Source organism: Cajanus cajan, chromosome 3 (assembly GCF_000230855.2).
Source record: "Cajanus cajan strain Asha chromosome 3, NIPB_CcT2T_4, whole genome shotgun sequence".
NCBI classification, from domain to species: Eukaryota; Viridiplantae; Streptophyta; class Magnoliopsida; order Fabales; family Fabaceae; genus Cajanus; species Cajanus cajan.
Window position 1 is genome coordinate 77,920,081 of NC_138519.1, and position 20,807 is coordinate 77,940,887.

The 20,807-nt window shown below is 29.0% G+C and overlaps 1 protein-coding gene across 1 annotated transcript; it reads right to left on the bottom strand.

Annotated features, from left to right (window-relative positions):
- Positions 1-3,874: 3,874 nt before the first annotated feature.
- On the bottom strand, positions 3,875-5,687 carry HSPRO2 (Hs1pro-1_N and Hs1pro-1_C domain-containing protein). The gene has a single exon (XM_020365309.3). The coding sequence runs from the start codon at positions 5,419-5,421 to the stop codon at positions 4,090-4,092; it is 1,332 nt and encodes a 443-aa protein (XP_020220898.1). The 5' UTR covers positions 5,422-5,687; the 3' UTR covers positions 3,875-4,089.
- Positions 5,688-20,807: the final 15,120 nt, after the last annotated feature.

Below are 20,807 nucleotides of genomic sequence, written 5' to 3' on the forward strand. Positions count from 1 at the left end.
AAGTGGAGTATTGAGTCTCCTCTAAGACCTTAGTAGATATAATATGAGTGTTAGGTTGAGTCATACTAAGTATAAAGTGACCAATGTAGAACCATATGAGGGTAAGATTGAGCCATACATATATGAAGTGACCAACCGAGTAGGGTACAAGGTCAAGGGCGAAGATCCTTATCTAAGTATTGGAAGGATGCACTATGTAACGACCCGCCGTGGTCCCTACACTTAGTGGAATCGCACTAAAAATAGTGAACTAAGATAAATAATAAAATTGGATAACTTATAAATACAAAAACATAAAATATATATATATATATATATATATATATATATATATATATATAAATCATTAAGTTTTTAAGTATTAGGTATTTATACAGTTATCCAAAACTACTATCTCGTAGTGCCGGTCAAGCACAAAACTGCTACCCAAGGTGGCAACTCTAACACGAGGATCAAAACTCTCCGTCTCGCAGCGGTCACCTTAACTCCAAGCTGGCCCTGACCTGCTCCCATACAAGGTATGATCATCGCAATCCATCCACATGGAAACAAGAGGGTAAGCTAGAGTTCAAAATCAATCATGAAGCAAGACACCACACACTTCATCATATTAACAATCATGCAATAAATGCATAACAATCATCATCACAAACGATCATACAATTCAACATAAAAACCCAACTCATTCATACAACTTAGAAGCAACTTTAATACAACAACAACAATATACAACTTAATATTTAATGCGTCGTCACACATATACAACTGGGAGATCTCCAACAACTGAGGTTGAGCAGTCTGGGTGGCATAAACCCTACCGAATCCAGCGTTTGACCTATCTCAACCAGGTCAGGTATAGAACAACTTTAGGAACTCCGAAGAGAACAAGGTATAGACAACAATAGTTGATTTCTCAGGTGTGCCACTTAGACTCGGAGGTCCAATACTACTGTCAGGATAGAAGGTTTGGGTATGAGCCTACCACGACCTTGGCTAGCTTCACCAATCCACATGTGGAGTTAGCTCACCCACTGTCCTCCAAGTATCACGCACCCTCCAGTATCTTGTCAAAGACTGCATCTCTAACTAGATACCTTACTCAAATTGGTCATTCAACCATGACATGGATCGACTATTTCCATGTCGCCCACACAGTACTAAGGGATTCAACTTTAAAACAACTTTCAACTTTAAAAAAACTTTCAACTTATCACCTTAGTACTATGTATCTCAACTTCTAGCCGCTTGTAATCAGTATAGCTCGGCCTGGTCCCTATACAGTGGTCGCTTTGTACACGTGTGCCTCGACCTTGTCCATACACGGGATCGACTAAGTCCTAGAGGAGAACAATACAACGTCCACTCCAAGGGACAACTTCTTAAGGAGGGTTTTTCAACAAATTGGGCTCTCAGAGCACCACAACTATCTCAATCCACACAATGGGATGAGCAACTTAGAAAACATCTCCCCTAGTCCTAGTGATCAACAACTTATCATCACAGTTTAATCAGCTTATAAATCAACAACATATATCAGCTCAACAACTTTCAACTTGAACAACATAATCAACTCACAACTTAATAAGCATAACAACTTAAACAACATACAACTTTTCAGCAATAGACATCACATCAACTTTACAACAATAGACGACTTACAACTTTACAGTAATAGACGACTTACAACTTTATAGCAACTCACAACAATACAACTATAGATATCTTACAACAAGAGGCAACTTACAACAATAAGCATTTTTCAACAATAGGCAACTTATACAACTTTAAACAACTTTTACATCAATAAATTACTTCAACTTATACATCTCAACTTATTAATAATTCAACAATAAACAACATAAAAACAACTTAGTTTTACCACGTATAGCAACTTTAACAACGTATCACATATTATCAACACACAACATATGAACAACTTAAGTTAACAACTTTATAAACAACTTCAGCAATATACAACATATTTAAAATTCATCTATAACGTCAACTTATATAAACAACATAAAAACAACTTAGTCAATCTACACTCTAGCTTCCCTCACCTGAAGATTGGCTCAAAATAGCCAATAACTGAGAAGAAGTAGAATTCCTTGCCGAAGCTCAACCCGGAACTTCAATCCTCCAAAAGTAAGCTTCCTAATCTGAATTTCAAGAAAAGCCAGAAGGCGTTAGTGATCTAGAGAAGGAAAGGATTCATACAGAGAAATTTGGGAGAGAAAGTAGCTCACAGACCCAGAGACCTTCTCTCCAAAACTTCTCTCTAAAAACTCACATTCTCCTCAAGACCCTCAACCCCTATTTATAGAATTTCCGGAGTGGCCAGAACGGCCTGTACCAAATCCGGAACGGCTCGTTCTGCACCCCCTAATCACGTACAAAATTTTCATGTAGAACGACCCGTTCTGAAATCAGAACGACCCGTTCTCAACTACGTTTTACAAGCTAATTTAATAGCTTGGAACGGCCCGTTCCAAATTGAGAACGGCCTGTTCTGGCTACTAAATCAGCCACATTTTTTTTTCTATATTACACACTATTTGGAAGGTAGTTGATAGACTAATTTTATATAGGTTTAGTTGTACATGCCAAGACCCTGGTAGGTTCACACCCAAGTTTTTTTTATCCCGAGTAAGAATATTGGATTTTCATAGTTTAAGTAACGAAATTTGAGAAAATGTGTTGTATTGTGAATTAATATCTAAATTTGTTATTGATCTAGCAAGCATATAAAGATCACATTACTAAGTTAGTTCGATATGATCAAATTATTTAAATTGTTCACCTATGTTGTACAAGATCTTTCTGTTGAAATGTATGACGATGTATCATGTTGTTATGTCGATATGTTGTTAAGTTGAGTTGTGTTGAAAGTTGATTATTGTTGTTATATTATGATATTTGTGTTGTCATGTTGTGAAGAGATTTAGTTGCTAAGTTAAGGTTGATAAACCATTTTGTATGTTGAGAAGCTACCTTCTTGTAACTTTGTACACATATAATATTATGTCGATAATTATCCTTAAGTTGAGCTTAAAATGTTGTTAAATTTGTATTATTAATTTTTTTGTATAATTAGCCCAATACTCCTATATTGTGTTGTTTCTTTTGAAATTTAAGTTTGTTCTTGTATTTTTCTATTATTTGATTGCGATGATCATATTTTTTATGAGAGTAAGGTATATATATATATATGATTGTGTTATGATTTCACCTTTTAATTGATTATTTTTTCTAAATATATTATTGTATGATAATTTTATGTGATTAAGTTGATACCAAACGCGTAAGATGCAGAGCAGTTACATTTAAAAGTCCAAGGAATACTTGTACTACATGTTTGACCAAGTTGGAAATATGTATTCTTTCAGCCTTCGACCGAAACCATCACTTACTTTCCTTTATTATCTGTTTCTTTAGCAGCCCATGGGTAGTTTTTATTTTTCCTTGGTTGGTGGCAGCGAGAGGGGAAGAATCTGTAGTTCGCCACTGCTAAACTAGTAACCAATATTTTCTTCATTCCATTTTCATCAAAAATCAAATCTTATTATACCAACAATAAATTAAACGTTAAGAATACTAGAATAGAATGGAACTCAAATAATCAATAGTGGAAACAAAGTCAGTCACTTTGACTTCAAAGTTACGGTAACTTTCTCTCTTATTAATTGTTAAATCAATATTTTTTTTTATATTTTTTATTTTGATTCACTTACATGGCATTTACATGCTACTTACGTGGCCACCGATTAATTCTGTTTAAATTATTTAGACGAAAATTTGAAATTGGAACGATTTAAATTATTGGGACCAAATTAAGACCTAAAATTAAAGTAGAATTAAATTAAAAAAAAAAATATTGTAAGAGATCAAAAAAGTATTTAACCAATATTTTAGAAGGAGCAAAGGCTATTACAAAATTTAATTCAGTTTAGTTGAAAAGAAAAAAAGAATTTATAAATTAGTACATGTCTTGTTTTGCTCTCTCATTTTAGTTTCCTGACGTGTAACAGTATGAAACTAAAGTGAATAATATAACATTACCCATACAATTTAAGCGGATAGATTTGAAATTCAAACCAACTTGGAATCGGCATTATCCCAAAAGTAGCCTAGGAAAGTCTTGGCGGCATCCAAGCTTGGAAAATACGTGGGTTCCAGAAAAATCTGAGTCAACGAGTCAGCCGAGTCGTAACTCAAGCCAACTCGGTTCCCGTTCGCCTCGGAGCTTCCCATCACCACCGCCAAGACCTGCTTGTACGAAAAGAAGAACCTCTTCATCGCCGCCTCAATCGCCTGCATCGCCTGAAGCACGTGAATCTTCTCGAACGCGCTCTTCTTCTCCGCCACGTACAGCTTCATCGCCGCCTCCTGAATCCTCGGTCCTCCCTTCGGATCCACTTCCACTTCCAGAATCTCCGGCACGTTATGCCTCAGATCTCTGCACAGCTTCGTTAACTCCACGAGCTCCTTCGACCGGAAGCAGAACGACGCCGTCTCGCCTCTCGACGACCTCACCGCCAGCTCGTTCTTCAGCCGCAAGAAATCGTCCGGATCCATGACCAGGTGAAGATCCTCCACCTCCGATAGAAGCTTCCAGATCCGCTCCACCGCGTGGAGGTCCTCCGCGGCCTCCTCGAACCTTCTGGAAAGGATGGCGTCGCCGATCCTTTCCACAAGCTTACAGGCGGCGCGGATCCAACACTCGGCGATCTGGTGCGTGGCGTGCACCGCGTCGTTCTCGTGATTCTCCACGCGCTGGCCAGTGAGCGCGTGAATCTCGCGAGGCTTGCAGACGCGGTCGTACAAGAGGCTGGGTTTGGCGGCGAGGTTGGGCTCTCCCAAACCCAGCGTGTAGTGACACCTCCTCATTTGGCATTCGACGGAGAGAAGGATCCTCTGCGCCGCGTCCTTGGATTTGTACCAGGTGGCGAGGCGCGGGAGCAGACTCTCTTGGCTGTAGCTTCTGGTCTGGCAATTGTCGGTGTTGGTGAGATGAGCAGTTGGCGCGGTGCCACGTGTGGCGGAGTTGTGGTCCTCGTCCTCGCACAGCATTGCGATGATTTCGATTTGGTGGATGGCGAGGGACTCTAGCCTGCGGTTGCGTTCCCTGCGGTTGGAGTAAGGTCTGGGATCGGACAGAAGGATGGAGAGGAAACGGAAGGTGATTTCGAGAGCTTGTAAAGCGGGTTTTACGATTGGTTCGTTGGTCCAGTTAGGGAAGTGTGGCGTGTTCCAATGGTTTCTGAGTTCCGGAAGGTGGAGATAGTTTTCGTATGCGGCGCGGAGTGAGGGTGCAGTGGAGAAGATGTCTGTGTTGTGGTTATGGAAGGAGAGAGAGAGTTTTGGTGCCTTGGGAGACATGTCGGAAGTTGGCATGTTTGATTTCCAATGTAAATCGACCATTTTGATTTTGGTTGAATAGAATGTTGGGTGAGTGAGGGAAGAGGGAAGGGGGTTTGAGTATTTATATGGAGTGGAATTTGAAAGACGTGTGTGAGGGGATTGTTATTTGAAAGTCGCGGTTACTTGAAATAAGATTTTAAAATTATGGAAAGTGGCATGGCATGGCATGTAGATGAATTAATTATATTTATCTTATATTGATAATAAGATAGGAAAGAGAGAGGAATGGTGGAGCGGCAGAAGAAGATTGAAGCTTATGCTTATCCATAACATAAGAATAAGAACTAAGAAGATGCAGAAGGTGTCCGTTTACTTTGAACTTGAACTGTCACGGGGAATATTATTGTCATAAATAAATAAAAATTATAAGTAGTGGGGATGGTTGAATTTGGACCTTCGGAGGGCACGCGTTTGTGCTGTTTCGCGTTTCGCCAGTAGCCACCGCTTTTTGACAATATTCATTCCCAATCGTTCGGCGCTCAGTTACGTTATGCTCCAAACAATGGCCTTTCCGCTTTCTCCACACATAAACCAATTTTTTTTTATTTATTTATTTTTGGATATTAACCATAATCTATTTCACTTACAATTATAAAATGAAGGCCATTTTTTTTATTCTTTTATATTATATTTATAGCATTTTTTATTTATTTATAATAATCAAGTAATAAATGCTTTAAATTTTTTATTTATTTATAAAAACTAAGTTAGAACTGCCTTTCTGTCATAAAAAAAAAAAAAAAAGAGTTAGAACTGTGTCCCGATTCTTTTATAAGAGTGAAATCCAAATATCTTTTGTATTGATTTTTTTTACAAAAGTATCACAATTTTTCACTGACTTCAACAAACAAATAGTAAGTGTAAGAAATTGATTTTTCAAGCTCTTTACAAGTATAACTATGTATTATAGAACATTTAAATTAAATAATTTTCTTAATTTTTGTAGATTAGTTAATTGAATCCTATAAAATATGAATGGAGTATTAAATAATTATTGTTTTAGTTTTAAAAACTAAAATAACACATTTTATTAATTTTTTAAGCTAATATAATTTGTTAATAATATTCAAATTTGTAGAAATTAATTTGGTGAATTAATCTTGAATCCTTTCAAAAAAAGAGCCACATGAACTCACCGTCCTTTTCTTCTACCTTTCCATCTATGATCTATGTAATAATACCCCAAATTCGTTCTGCATGTATCATTGTAGCTAAAGCTAAATTACCAGCACAAGTTTAGCTCAACTCAACATACTTTGAATCTAGATAAAAAGAAGTGCAATTCACAAAGTAATAAACAAGTCATAGTTTATGTCTTGACACCATTTAGGGAAGCTCAACAATACTTTTACTTCTGAAGCAACAAATTCTTCTTCTATCATATTGCGTCTCAGAATTTAAAAATGTGCATTAGAATATACGTTCTCAACTTTTATCTCTATATAGCCTTGAGAATTTTCACTCTGGCTCCCAGATACAGGTCATGTTACCTTAACTCAGTGTTAAGTGATGTGCATAAGCAATTTGTTTTGCCAGATGCAAAGCACTGTATTCTGGTAATAGTTGTTTAATGCATACATATATATCGAAAACAACATAAAAGATAGACATGGAAGCAACAACATAGAGGATAATACACGTTCCTTAAACAGTAAGAAAATCTAGACATGCGTAGAATTGGAAAGCTCATTAACTGCTCGAGAAATTTTGTATCATTAGTCGACCGAAAGTGAGAAACTGCGCAATTTGTGGGAAAACGACTATGCCCAATCCACATATATACACTCATTTTCAATTAATTTTTTTAATATAATCTGATCAATTGCTGCAGTAGTTAAGTGTATTATATTGTAGACTATTTATTCAGTAAAAAAGTTTCGTATTTAATATTTTAATCTCTACAAGTTCGAGTTAGCTAGCGAATTTTATATTGCCGTGAGGGGAATTAATATATGGTTCGTTAGTTGATAGAACAAATTTAGATTTAATGCTTTTCTTTTTTGTTTCTATGTAAATCCAGCGGCAACAACCTTTTTCCTAAAACTTACCAACATTCATGCCTTCCTTTTCGATAATAAACAAGATTTGAAAACATTATGAATGTTATTTTACCAAACAAGACTAATGGATTCGCCAGCTTTGTCCAGCGACACGTATCGTAGTATTGAAGACACTTTTTTTTTTTTTTTTTTAATTTTTTATAATGCATAAAATATAAAACAACACTGGTTTGAATTACACCGATTAAGGTGAGCGGTCCCCACGAAAAACAACTGGCAATTGTATTTTTATGAAATAACCAGAAGGGTTGTTTTACTGACACGGATTTACAATTACAACTATAGTTATCTACCCCAAAAAGTAAAAACTAAAGATAATTAATTTAGAGTTACACTTCAACTATAAAATCTAAGTCTTTTTTTATTATTGTTTTGACTCATAACTATAAAATATAATTCAAACTGTTTTTTTTCTTTTTCGTTAAGGGTCAAATGTTTTATTACTTAAAGAAAATAGTGTATAATAAAATTAGTTGTTGTATATAAAATTTTATTTTGTAGAAATAAACATATTATTAGTCAATTACAGTTTTAGTTTTTTCATAAGTTTTAATTACTTAAAATTTTTCATTAAGGGTCAAATGTTTTGTTACATAAAGAAAATAGTGTAATAAGATTAGTTATTTTATATAAAATTTTATTGTGTAAATATAAACATATTATTAGATAATTATAATTTTGGTTTTTTCATAAATTTTAATCACTTACAATTTTTCATCTAGGTGATTTTGGATATATGAATAGTTTTTACTTTTTCAAAGATCAAACATTGAAAGTTGATTTATTATTTAAAAAAAAAATAAGAAGCATTTTTTCTTGAAAATGATGTTTGCATAATTTTTTTAAAAATTATTGGTATGGAAAAGTGAAAAGTCAACTTTTTTTAGATAAAAATAAAAATAAAAATTAATGCAACAAAAATATCATGCTATATTTATTTATTTATTTTATATAATAAAAATATTTGATTCTCAAGTAATATTTAAAAATATTTTCATAAATATTTATAATTAATCAAACATATTTTCATAATTCTTAAAAATCATGATTTTCATATACGAAAAATTTTATCATATACTAAACATTTCTTAGAAATGAAATGTTTTGTTAGTTAAAGAAAATAATTTAATAATGAGAATAAATAATAGGCAATAAAAAAATTTGTTCGATAAAAGTATTAATTTCGAATTCAATTATTACTTCAACTAGCTGTTTATTCAGAAACTTAAAGTAAATAGTTATAGACGTTTTTATAGTTCTAATAGTATATTTATTTTATATTTTTAGTTTTTATAAAAAAATAATTAAGTTATATTTTTAATCTCTATAATATTTAATTTATAATTTTATTTTTTTTATTTTTAATTCTATAATTTTAGTTTTTTTATTTTATAAAATTAAAAAAATAACCTTATTTTATTAAATGTTCACTTGTTGATTATTATTGTAACATTTTTTAAGTTATGACTTGAAATTAAGTGTATGAATTTTTTTTAATAATTTTTAAGTTAAATTATATTTTTATTGTCATAAAATCTTATTTTATGATTGTAGTCCTTAAAATAAGGATCTTATAAAATTTTAAACTTTTTTACACGTGTCCTTATAAAATGTAAACTTGAATTAAAAAAAAAAACTTATATTTCATTTTTATAAAACGTAAGTACTTGTGAATAATTGGTGGAGAAAATATGTATTAAATAAAGGTACAATAGAAAAATTCTAATTAAACTTTAAAATTATAAACGTCAATTACTTTGAGAAGAAAAAAATTAAATATTTAAATTCATTTCTAATATGAATGTGCAATTATGGTTTCTAAGATTTTTGAATGTAAATTTTATAACATTATGTTAAGAATTATTGTTTATTTAATTCTATTAATTAAATGGTTTATGTTGATGTGTTGTTTTAGTGTTTTAAAATTTTAAGAATTAGTGAATTTTTATGAGTAAAGTTATTTGAGGTTGTTTTATGTTTAAATCAAGTCGACCAAGTTTAGAGGAAAGTATGTAATGCTTTATGAGAACTTGAACTTCATAAATTCATTTCTAATAGTTCTTAAAGAGAGAATTTAAAGAGATAGAATCTCGAGCCAAAAGTTTTTTCTTTTTTTTTTTTCTAAATTCATAGAAGTACTTCAATCCTTCCCTGAAGTAGTGGTTTTAGTGGCGGAGTTGAGATTCAAAGCTTCGAAGCTAAGATTTAGATATCGAGTTGTCGTACGATGAGAGCTCAAAGAGTTGTGTTCTTCGGTGTTCTTCCTTTTTTTTCCCTTGTTTTAAGAAGATTCAAGGTAAGAGAAGCTTATAGATTAATCTTTATTGTGTTGCATGCGTTGATTTTTGTGTTAATTTGTCCATTGATGACCTTGATGATGAACTTGAGAACTAAAACAAGTTTACTTGCATCCATACTTAATTCCAAGAGTTTTAAAGCATTAAAACAACAAAACATACAATCATTTAATTATAGAATTAACTAAACAATCCTAAAATTCAATGTTACACTATGTGCTTGTATATGTTGTTTCCTTGTATACAAGCTTGCTTTTCTATGTTGCTAGACTGCATTAATCATATTATTATGGGCGTAAAGCAATATTAGGTTGGAGGGCTTACTTGAGGATTTGTCATGTTGAGGATGACTTCTTTTTGTTGTGTTGTTCTATTGCAATGTATATATAGTTGTTGTTGATCGAAAAACTTAAGACTTTTATGTTTTCAAGCCTGATATTTGTATATGTATATGTGTGTGTTTGTGTACAATATATATATATATATTATTGCATGAATATCAAGAATTTGCTGGTATAATAATCATAGTTATTTAATGTATGTTTTCGTTACTTATAGTTGTTGAGCTGTAATAAATGTGGTGACTTGTCAGGTCATTATAAATTTAATGTCCATAATTTTTAAAATTAAGCAATATTGATCTACTCATTATTAATATATCATATAAAATTAAATAAAAATCGTAATCATAGTTATTTAATGTATGTTTTCGTTACTTATAGTTGTTGAGCTGTAATAAATGTGGTGACTTGTCAGGTCATTATAAATTTAATGTCCATAATTTTCAAAATTAAGCAATATTGATCTACTCATTATTAATATGTCATATAAAATTAAATAAAAATCGTTAAGTGTCCTCTGAACAATATTATCTTGTCTAACAATTAGTTACCCATATTGAAAAAATAATAGTATTGAAAGTTAAAAAGTATTTTATTAAATTTGAAATTTTAATTAAAATAAAAAATTATATATATATATATATATATATTAAAAATTAATGTTATTCTTTACATTAAGCCAATATAATCAAATAATTGTTTGGTAATGTCATTTGCAGACTTGTCTGCAAGTTTTTAAAAAATTCAAATAAGTTGTTAATATAAGAATAAACACTGCTTAATTTAAAAAATTAAAAAACTAAATTTGTAATTAAAAAAATTGAAATCCAAAATTTTGCATTTGCAAAATTATAAAGATTAAAAATAATTTTTTTAAAAAACTATAAATTTAGAATGGAAAAATATCAGAGATATAAATAAATAATTCATATTATATTAAAAATTAAAATAATATTTTATATTATGACTTTTTTATATGCAAAACGTTTTGAGAAGAATAAAAGAAATATAAAATACATGAATCAATTAATATAAAACTATATATTTATATTCAATTAATAATTTAAAGTTCAAACCTTTTATATGTAATAGCTGCTTTAAACATTCAATAAACTACTACAAACCCTTCTAAACTTTATAAATTAAATTGCTACAAAGAAATGATCAAACCCATTTATTATCTCTAGAAGTTTGAACAGCAGACATTTTAATCCATCCATATCGAACTCTGCATGCCCCACAAATTTCTTACTCTGACTGTCTTTCTTTTTTGTTCTGAAAGTGACGCTTCCTTAATTCCAATTTCATCTTCTCTTTTGCACCCTTCCATAGCTATTGCTTATTTAAATTATTAATTACTGTCTCATTGAGTTATTTTAATTTCTTATTAAACAACCATTGTTTCTTATTTAAATCAGTTTTTAATTAATATATTTTAATTAAGGAATTAGACACACGTAATTAATAGATTAAGTTCAAGATTAAATTAGTACTCGAGTTTGATGAAAATAATTTTTGATTAAATTTTATTTATCTTCTGATTGAATCATATTAATTTAAGACAAAATCTTATGACATTAATGTAAAATAAAAAATATATTTTAAATTAACTCAAATACACAGTATATCAATGAAAAATTAAAATACAAAAATTAGATGTAAATATATCTAGTATTTTAATATGTGAATTTCACAGATTAAATGTAATTATAGTTTATAATAAAAAACATATACAAATAAATACTGAATGTATAAATTATATTTATAATTTTTATAAATAAATATTTTAAAATAAAAAATTATATCTTAGATTTAAAATAAATAATTTATATTATGTTATGAAATTATTTTAAAATATTAAAATATATCATGAATAAATATGAAAATTTTGAATTTAAATTAAAAGAATCTATAAATTTTCATTAAAAAAAACTATTAAAAGTATTTTTATGCAAAATAACAGTTTAACAGTTCTCATTTAATATGAGAGAGTTGATTAACAAAAATAAGTAGTTATCACAGCAATTGTCAAAGACGTGGTGTTACACTGCACTCGCGCTGTCGGCGAAAGGTAGACAGATCAGGTTGCGCTGGCGGTGCTCTACTGTGCCGTAGGATGCTTCCACGTGGAACTGTAATTTTTCTTTTCATTCAAGCAAGAAAATAATAATTATCCTCCTACTCTTTTTCTTTATTCAATTAAAAGGTTGTTTATTTATTTTATTCAATTATTATAAGTGTGCCTGAAAAAAATTAATACAGTTAAAATTTTATAAGATAGATATTAAGAATCAAAACATTAAATTTATAAATTAGTTAATTAAATTTAAAATATATGATGAAATTAATACTATTAGATGACATATTTAGGATAATAAAAATATATTTTATCAAAGTATTATTGTAACAATATATGAGATCACTATATTTAATATAATTCAATTACTGTGTAGTGGAAATACTAATCAACAATCAACTATCATAGAGTTTTTATGTAATAGTTACTTGATTATTCATGCAATTTATATATGTATATAACATAAGCCATAATATTGAAGATATAAAATTTTCTCATGGAATTATATACACATCATGTACATATATAATCTATATAAACTACATAACTATATACAAAAAGATATCTAATTGATGGTCAATTAATCGTCTATATAATTACTATGTCATATCAAAGTGACATCACTAAAATGGTTATCAAACAACATGACCCTCTATCAATTGATTAAATTATCCTACTAATTTTATCATGCTCTCATACAAAGTATTATCATAGCAATTTTAACCATAAGAAATAAAATAAAATAAAAGTAAACTTATAAAATAATCAACATAATATTCATAACAATTTTGCAACAATACAACATAAACAATTTAAGTAACAATTAGTGTAACTCAACATAACAACTTTCAACTTGTTAATAACATCATCAAATCAACATTGCATCAGCTTACAACACAAACAACGATATAATCATAATACCATTAAATGATTAATGTGTTGTCACGCATTTACATTATAAAGAACTCCTAAAATAAAGGTAAGCAACCTAAGTGACTATACCTTACCAAATCACAACGTTTAACCTATGACAATTAGATCTAATATAATCAATGCTAGGCCTCTTAGAGTGCTAAATATACAACTTAAATTGTTATCCAAGTTTTGCCACTTAAACTGAGAAGTCTAATATTTCTGTCATGGTAGAATAGTTTGGGTATGAGTCTACTATAACATTAAACTGTATCACTAAATGTCCTATGAGATTAATCCACTAACTACCTTTCAAATACTACACCCTTCCAGTACTCAATTAGGGACTAAGCCGCCAACCTTATACCCTACCCAGTTAGACACTTCAACTACAATATGGATCGACCATACCTTCATATTTTTCACAAAAATCTTAGAGAAAACAACTTAAAATAACATAATTATCTTATAATCTTTATGTATCTCAACTAAGACATCTATTTTTACCATATGCTAACAACTTATCAACTTAATCAACTATAGCATCATACAATTTTGCCACTTAATCATCTATTAGCTTACACCTTGGCAACATAAACCTCACTATACAGTATATCAACTTGATGCATAATGAGTTATCATCATTCTTCAACTATATTAATCAACTTAAAACATCACATTTTATAAAAAACAAAAAAAAACTCATGTCTAACACTATTCTCAGCACACTCGACATTATTGAGATAAGGGCTTTCTATCTCACCTATGTCGGGTGCCAATACACCCTTGCTCGGTGTGGATGAGGCAAAGAGCCTTTGAATCTCTTATGCCTAACGTGACAAAACTCCATGCTTGGCCTCAATCAAGCAAAGAGTCTCCACATGACTCACATTCAATGTCACTTCATTGACACCTAACGCCAATTTATGCAAAGACAATTCTCTTTCCTCATGTCCATCGTCATCCAACTAATGTTTGGTGTGACCAAGTCATATGAGATTCTCTCTCCTCACGCCTTATGCCACCTATCCTACGCTTGACATCATTAGAGTTAAGAACTCCATATTTGAGCCACACAATCGGCAAAAACTCATTTTGGCTCATTCTACCTGAAATTCAATGAATATCAACATGCAACATGTAAGTCAACATACATGCAACATATAAAACTAAAAAACAACTCAAAGAGCAACATGTAACCAAAGATTTACAAGAATTGTCAATTCACTTACAACCCCTTCCAAGACCCAAAACACAAGCAAACCACATTCTCATGAAATTCAATTCAAAACAACCAACCTACATAATCCATCAATGATCAAACACAAAGCTTCCCTTACCTCTAATCGATCAATCGAGTATAGGAGAAGGAGAAGGAAGAAATTTGTATGACTCTGACTTGAGGTTCCTACCCTGGAGCTCGAATCTCCAACAATCACCTTAGATTAGTCGTAAGGAAGGGAGAAGAAGATTTGGGTTCCAAAGGACTTTTTATCTAACTTCTCTCTAGTTTTTTTTTTTAAAAACATGAACATGCCTTAAGAAAATTTTATATACCCTTTCTTAAGATGAACCAACTTAATTCTATTTAAGATTATTATCTCAAATGCAATTTAACTCTTAAGGACCCTTTAACCGCCAAAGCTCTAAAACAAACAACATAATCAACAAGCAACAATTTTATCATATATCATATATAATTAAATTAAAACACACAATGGTACGATTATCTTAAAAATTAGGATAATGATTATTTTAAATTACGTTACAATATTAAAAGAATAATAAAATTTAATATTTTACTCACTATTTCATGAGCACAACGATCTATTAATTTTAAAAAGAATGGACGTGAAAGCATCGTATCAATAAAGGTTTCGAAATAGGTAAAAGTTTATGAATTGAAAAAAAAATTTATAAAAAAGATTTTTGAGAAAATCAAATTAATGTAAAAAGTAATAAAAATTAACAACTTATAAACTTTATTTTTACTCATTAATAACTTATAAGAAAAAACTCTATTTGGTTCAAAGGAAAAGAGAGAAGAGGATGTATTGTAAATTTTATTTGATTGAGAGGAAAGGAGAATGTAATTCTTTTATTGTTTGAGCTATAAGAAGAGGAGACAAATTTTAAAAACTAATTTGCTTTAATATATTTTTAATTTAAAATTTAATAATATATTAAGAATATTTTAAAATTCTCCTCCTTCTCTTTAAATTTTCAATATTGGATGAATGCTAAATTAGATAAGGAGAGGTTTTGCTACCCCTTCTAAAAATTAAATCAAATAATTTTTTTTATCTTTTTCCTCTAACTAAATATTACGTAAAAGTCAAATAAATTTTAACTTATAATGAAGTTTTTTTATTTTATTTATTTATTACAGAAAAATTATAATTAAGTTAAAGTTTACTTTTGAAAATAGGTAAAAGTTATTAAATTAAGTTTATGACTTATTGTAACTTTTCTAAACCCATCATATTATTAACAATGGATTGTTGCATTATTAAATAAGTTTAATAAGACCTATATATAATCGAAGCAAACCTAGACTACTAATAAATACATAAAATAAAAATGTGATTATACTTTGTAAAAAAGTTATTGTTAAAAACACTTTATAAATAGTAATGAATAGTTGAACCATTATAGTTCAAATATAGGTCTAGTAATAAATATTGAAACCGTATCCATGATGTCCTATATTAGAATCTAAGTACCACTATCGTAGAAAAATAAAAATAAAATAAACAGTAGTAAAATGTTTGAATCAAAATTTCGGACTGAATTCCCTACAACTGAAAAGCATATGAAGAGGCCTACTGGTTAACCTCCAATAATGGATGTATCATGTACCAAAAAACCCCCTCCAATAATGGTTTGAAATTTTCTAAGTTATATATTTTTTATTAATCTATAATTATTATAACAGTAGCATTAAGTGAATTACTTTATTTTTTAACTAACAATATAAACTATATTATCATTCTGTTTTTTTTTCCTTATCAGTAGAAATTATATTATTATTCTGTTTTAATTACATATAAAATAATTATTCCATTAATTGCATATAAAAATTAATTTTGTACATTCTTATTTCTTATTTAACTTTCAGTTTTCTTATTTTCTTATTTACATTTTAAAAAATAATTGTACAACTGATAAACTATAAATAAAAAATAAAAAATATTTATGTTCTCGTAATATATAATCTATTTTTAATGAATAATATTTCATAATTTTATAAAATTAACTTTTAAAATGAAAATTATCTTTTTTATATATATATTATATATTTTGACTTTATCTTTACTCCATGTATAATCTCTTCGTAATTAATACTGTTGAACTTTACGTATGTATTAAATAGTAAGTGACTCTTTAATTGAATCCTTAATAACTTTAACTATAATAATATATTGAAAAAGTAAGATTAAATTGATTTTATTTTCATGTTATTTGTAATAGATTATCTTTCTTCAATAATAATCCATGTAATTATTATAAAGAAAGATATGTATGGATGAATAAGTGAAAAGGGAAGGATGATGTAAGATTGTTTGACATAGAGGGCGTAAATGAATGTTGATAGGAATGAATGCATGCAATGGGTAGGTTTGCTGGCAAACAAGCATGTTTTGTGCCGGACTACATGGGAAATCGAATGGATAGAATCGAATCAGAATAATAGATACATTCTATGGGTAGCCGCCATGTCGTACCATGTCACATGTCATGTCAAACTTCTTTTCCTTCTCCTCATTCTACTACTTCCATACATATAACGTGTAATTGCCAAAAGATTCCATTATAATATTCACATTTACTACTTTATATTTATTTTCATCATTTTCTATCACTCCATAAAAAAATATAATTCTTCTTTTCCGGTATGAAATAAAGATAATGTTGGCATGAAGGATACCAAACTTGGTCCCATGAGCCATCACTTGTAAGACCAAGTGGAGATAATATTTATCACCATCAAAGATTTTTTTTTACTCAATCCCCATTAAAGATACAATAGAATAATTAACGCCTGTTTGATTGTGAGTAGAAAGATATATAAGAAATAAAGTGAAGAAAAACACAAGAAAAAAAATAAGTAAAAAATAGTGAAAATAAGACTGTTTGATTTGAAAAAAATAAAAAATAAAAATAAAAAATTATTTAATTTAAATAGATAAAAAATTATCATTTTATTCTTATGTTATGTATCAAAATACAATTAAGTAGAATTGTTCTTTTATTTGAATAAAATTTGACATTATTTTATTTGAATAAAAGAACAATTATATTCAAATAAAATAAATATATAGTTAAAAAAAACCTCCTTTTCAAATATAAAATAACTTTATTATCATTCTTATTTGAATATAAAATAATTTTTATTTTAATAACAAGTTTTATTTAACAAATTTTGGTTTAATTTCTGAGGATAAAAATGTAAAAAAATAAAAAATAAATAACTTCACCTTCCCTTTCTTATTTTCTCTCATATTTGCAAAGAAATTTACATGCACAAATTCTACCTCTATAAATTTCTTTTTTGAACAATCTCTTCTTAAATAAAGTTCAAACATATTTTGGCTCAAATATTTCTTTTCTCTCCGCATTGTTTCTTTGATGTTTCTCTTGAAATAAATATAACCTAATAGATGGAGATAGTATTATAGCCTTTTTCTAGTTTTTGTTTTTGTTTTCTCACAAAAGAAAAAGAAAAGTACATATTATGGTAGATATGGTAGAATCGTAGATTCATATAATCAGTTATAGGATTGAATTCATATTAATTTTATGTTAACATTAAAAGCAAAAAAGAAGGGAAAAAAATTAAGAAAAGAAAAGATAGAGGCGTGCTACCCGATCTTTGGTATCTAGCAGTAGTATTTCAAATCTTAGGTTCGCTTCGTCAGATATAGGCCCATATATCATAAATATCAGGAAAATTTCGGTTTCTATGGGATTTGCTCTATGTTTGGTTGAATCAATGAAAAATGAGAGAAACGAAAGGGTATGAATTCTAATAGGAAACTAAATTGTTTTTATAAAATGATTGGTTTGGTTGTGTTTTTTTTTTTTTTTTTATTTCTTTTTTTTGCAAAATCCTCCTCTGTGTTTTGGTGGTATAGGATGGTATTATCTCCAAAGTGTTGGGTCACATGTCCTTTGACTGTGCCATCGGTTGTACATTCTCCATCTATAACTTCATGTGACTTTGGCTTCAAAATTCAAACATCCAACCATCACAATAATTTTATACAATGACTTTTTTATAAATTACATTCAAGCTACATAACTTTATATCAATTTCATGATTACATATTCCTATATCTTATATTCCATTGTAACATGTAATAATAATAAATATATTTGTAGTAGTTAAAAACAATCTCTTTCTAGTAAATTACTTATTATCATTTAATTAATAATTATTTTAGATATTATTTTTGAAAATAGCTATTTGAAAAATTATGAATCTAAGTATAAAAAGAATCTTTTATTTTGAAGGTTTTTTAGATTTTTTTCCAATCTGTCGGTTGTTGTAATAATTGAAATTAAAATTGAACTCAAACGTTTATGCACATTCCTTTACCAAGAATCCATCATTATCAGTTTTAGTAAACCTAACTGGCAAGCTTTGACCAAAAAAAGGAAAACCCACTGACAGGCTTTCAAGTTCAACATTCTTATTTGTTCAATTTTTCTTATGGCGTGTTAAATTCAAACACCCCGTCGAAAACGTGATTAGAACTAGTTTTTTTTTCTTCTTCTAATAATAATATTCAATCGTTATTTAAGCTGTTTATTTAAATTTACGTAAAACTTGACAAGTGAAGTGAAGTAAGTTGAAAGCAACAAAGCTTAAATAGGGTTATTGTTTTGAATTATATCATTTTATTTTATACAAACATGAAATTACCCAAATTTTCATGGCTGGCACATTTTATTTTCCTGCCAAACCTTAGCAAATGGCAATTCAGTGATACTGCATAATGCAATACCCTCGTTTGACTGTTTTTACAACTAGTGCAGCTTCTTCTCCTTCTTCTTGTTCTTGTTGTTTTTTCATAGAACAAATTATTACCGACAAAAATAGTACGAGTTAAAGTTTGTAGTTTTACCAATCAGGAATGGCAGCAACATTCTTAACTATTAGTTAAAATTTATGATAAATGTGGATCTCACCATTAAATAAGGGGAGAAACATTAATTGAGATATGAAATTTATTAAAAAAGTATAATTTTTTTAATAAATCTCAATCAATAATTCATCAAGATTGTGCTACGTCAAACTTTTATTAAAAATATACTATCTGAATTTGATTTGTTTACTTTTCATACACTTTTAAAAAAAAAAAAAAAAATATGACGTGACACATATAAAATTCTGATTTTGTTAACAAACTTATTTAAATAACTACTTTGTAATAATTTAACTTAAAAAAAACATGAATAATAAATATGCTAAGTTTTATAAAATTGAGTATAATTTATCTATATGATGTAAACACATTTTTAAAGTCTAATATGAAATTTACGCCGGTATTAAGTTAAAAATATATTTTGTAATGAAATAATTAATTAAGACATAAATTTACCTTTTAATCAGAGCATGCATTCGAAAGACATCCATAAGCCAAAAACCAGTCTCCCAAGTTGGGTCAAAATGAAGCGCTAAGTTAATATAAAGGTGGCAAAGTGGGGTTTCTCAGATTGGGCTTTTAATGGGCCTTTTCTAAGGGCCTGAGAAGGACTTGTGAATAATCAACGCGGTGTATGCGTGACAACTAATGGGTAGCTTTGCGCAGTTCAACTTTTAGTTCCAATATGATTCGGCCTAATTTCCCTGCCTGGTTTAAGCCCAAATTGTGAAAGTGAGACAAAAAAATGATTGAGGCCTTTGAGGGAGGACCATTTAGCTTAGCTTTGAGAAGTGTTGGCAAAATACTCTTATTAGTGCATTATTTTTTACACACTTATTTTATTTTTAAAAATATATTTAAAACTAAATTTGTAATTAAAATTTATTTAATTTGTAGTTAAATTTATATGATTTTATAAATTTTAACAAATTTTAGAGGAGTATTTTGGGAGCATCTTTATTACCCAATTTAGATTTCAACCGCAAAATTTGCCTTCTTTATTTTCAATGTTTGGTTTCTTTCTCTTATTTTGATTATCATTCTTGTCATTTTTTTTATGGAACCACCTTAGTGCTAGTCTTGAGCTTCTCATCCAATGTAGTGCAAACACCTTGTAGCTTATTCATGTCAAAAAAATTAATTCACATATTATATTGGTTGACCAATCACCAGCGTTGATGGGAAGACTTCCTCTGCAAAATCCAAGATCACAATGTGTGACTACTATATAAGACCTAAGTTTTAAGAGGAAAATAAAAAATATAGGTTACACTTTGAACTTATTTTAGTGCTCTAAACTAGGGTAATTTTCTTAATTTTTTTCATCTCCCATACCAAAACAAAAAATAAATTATCAAAATATTGAATATTCATCAATTTGGACTTAGGTATATTTTAGTAATGTTAGAGATAACTTGATGAATTTTTCAACACTTTAAAAACTACTTATCTTAGTTTTTAATATTTGAAAATTACTTGTAATTTTTTTCTAGTTTTCGAGATAATTTAGGGAAAAATAACATTTGGGAAATTGTTCAACATGCATATTT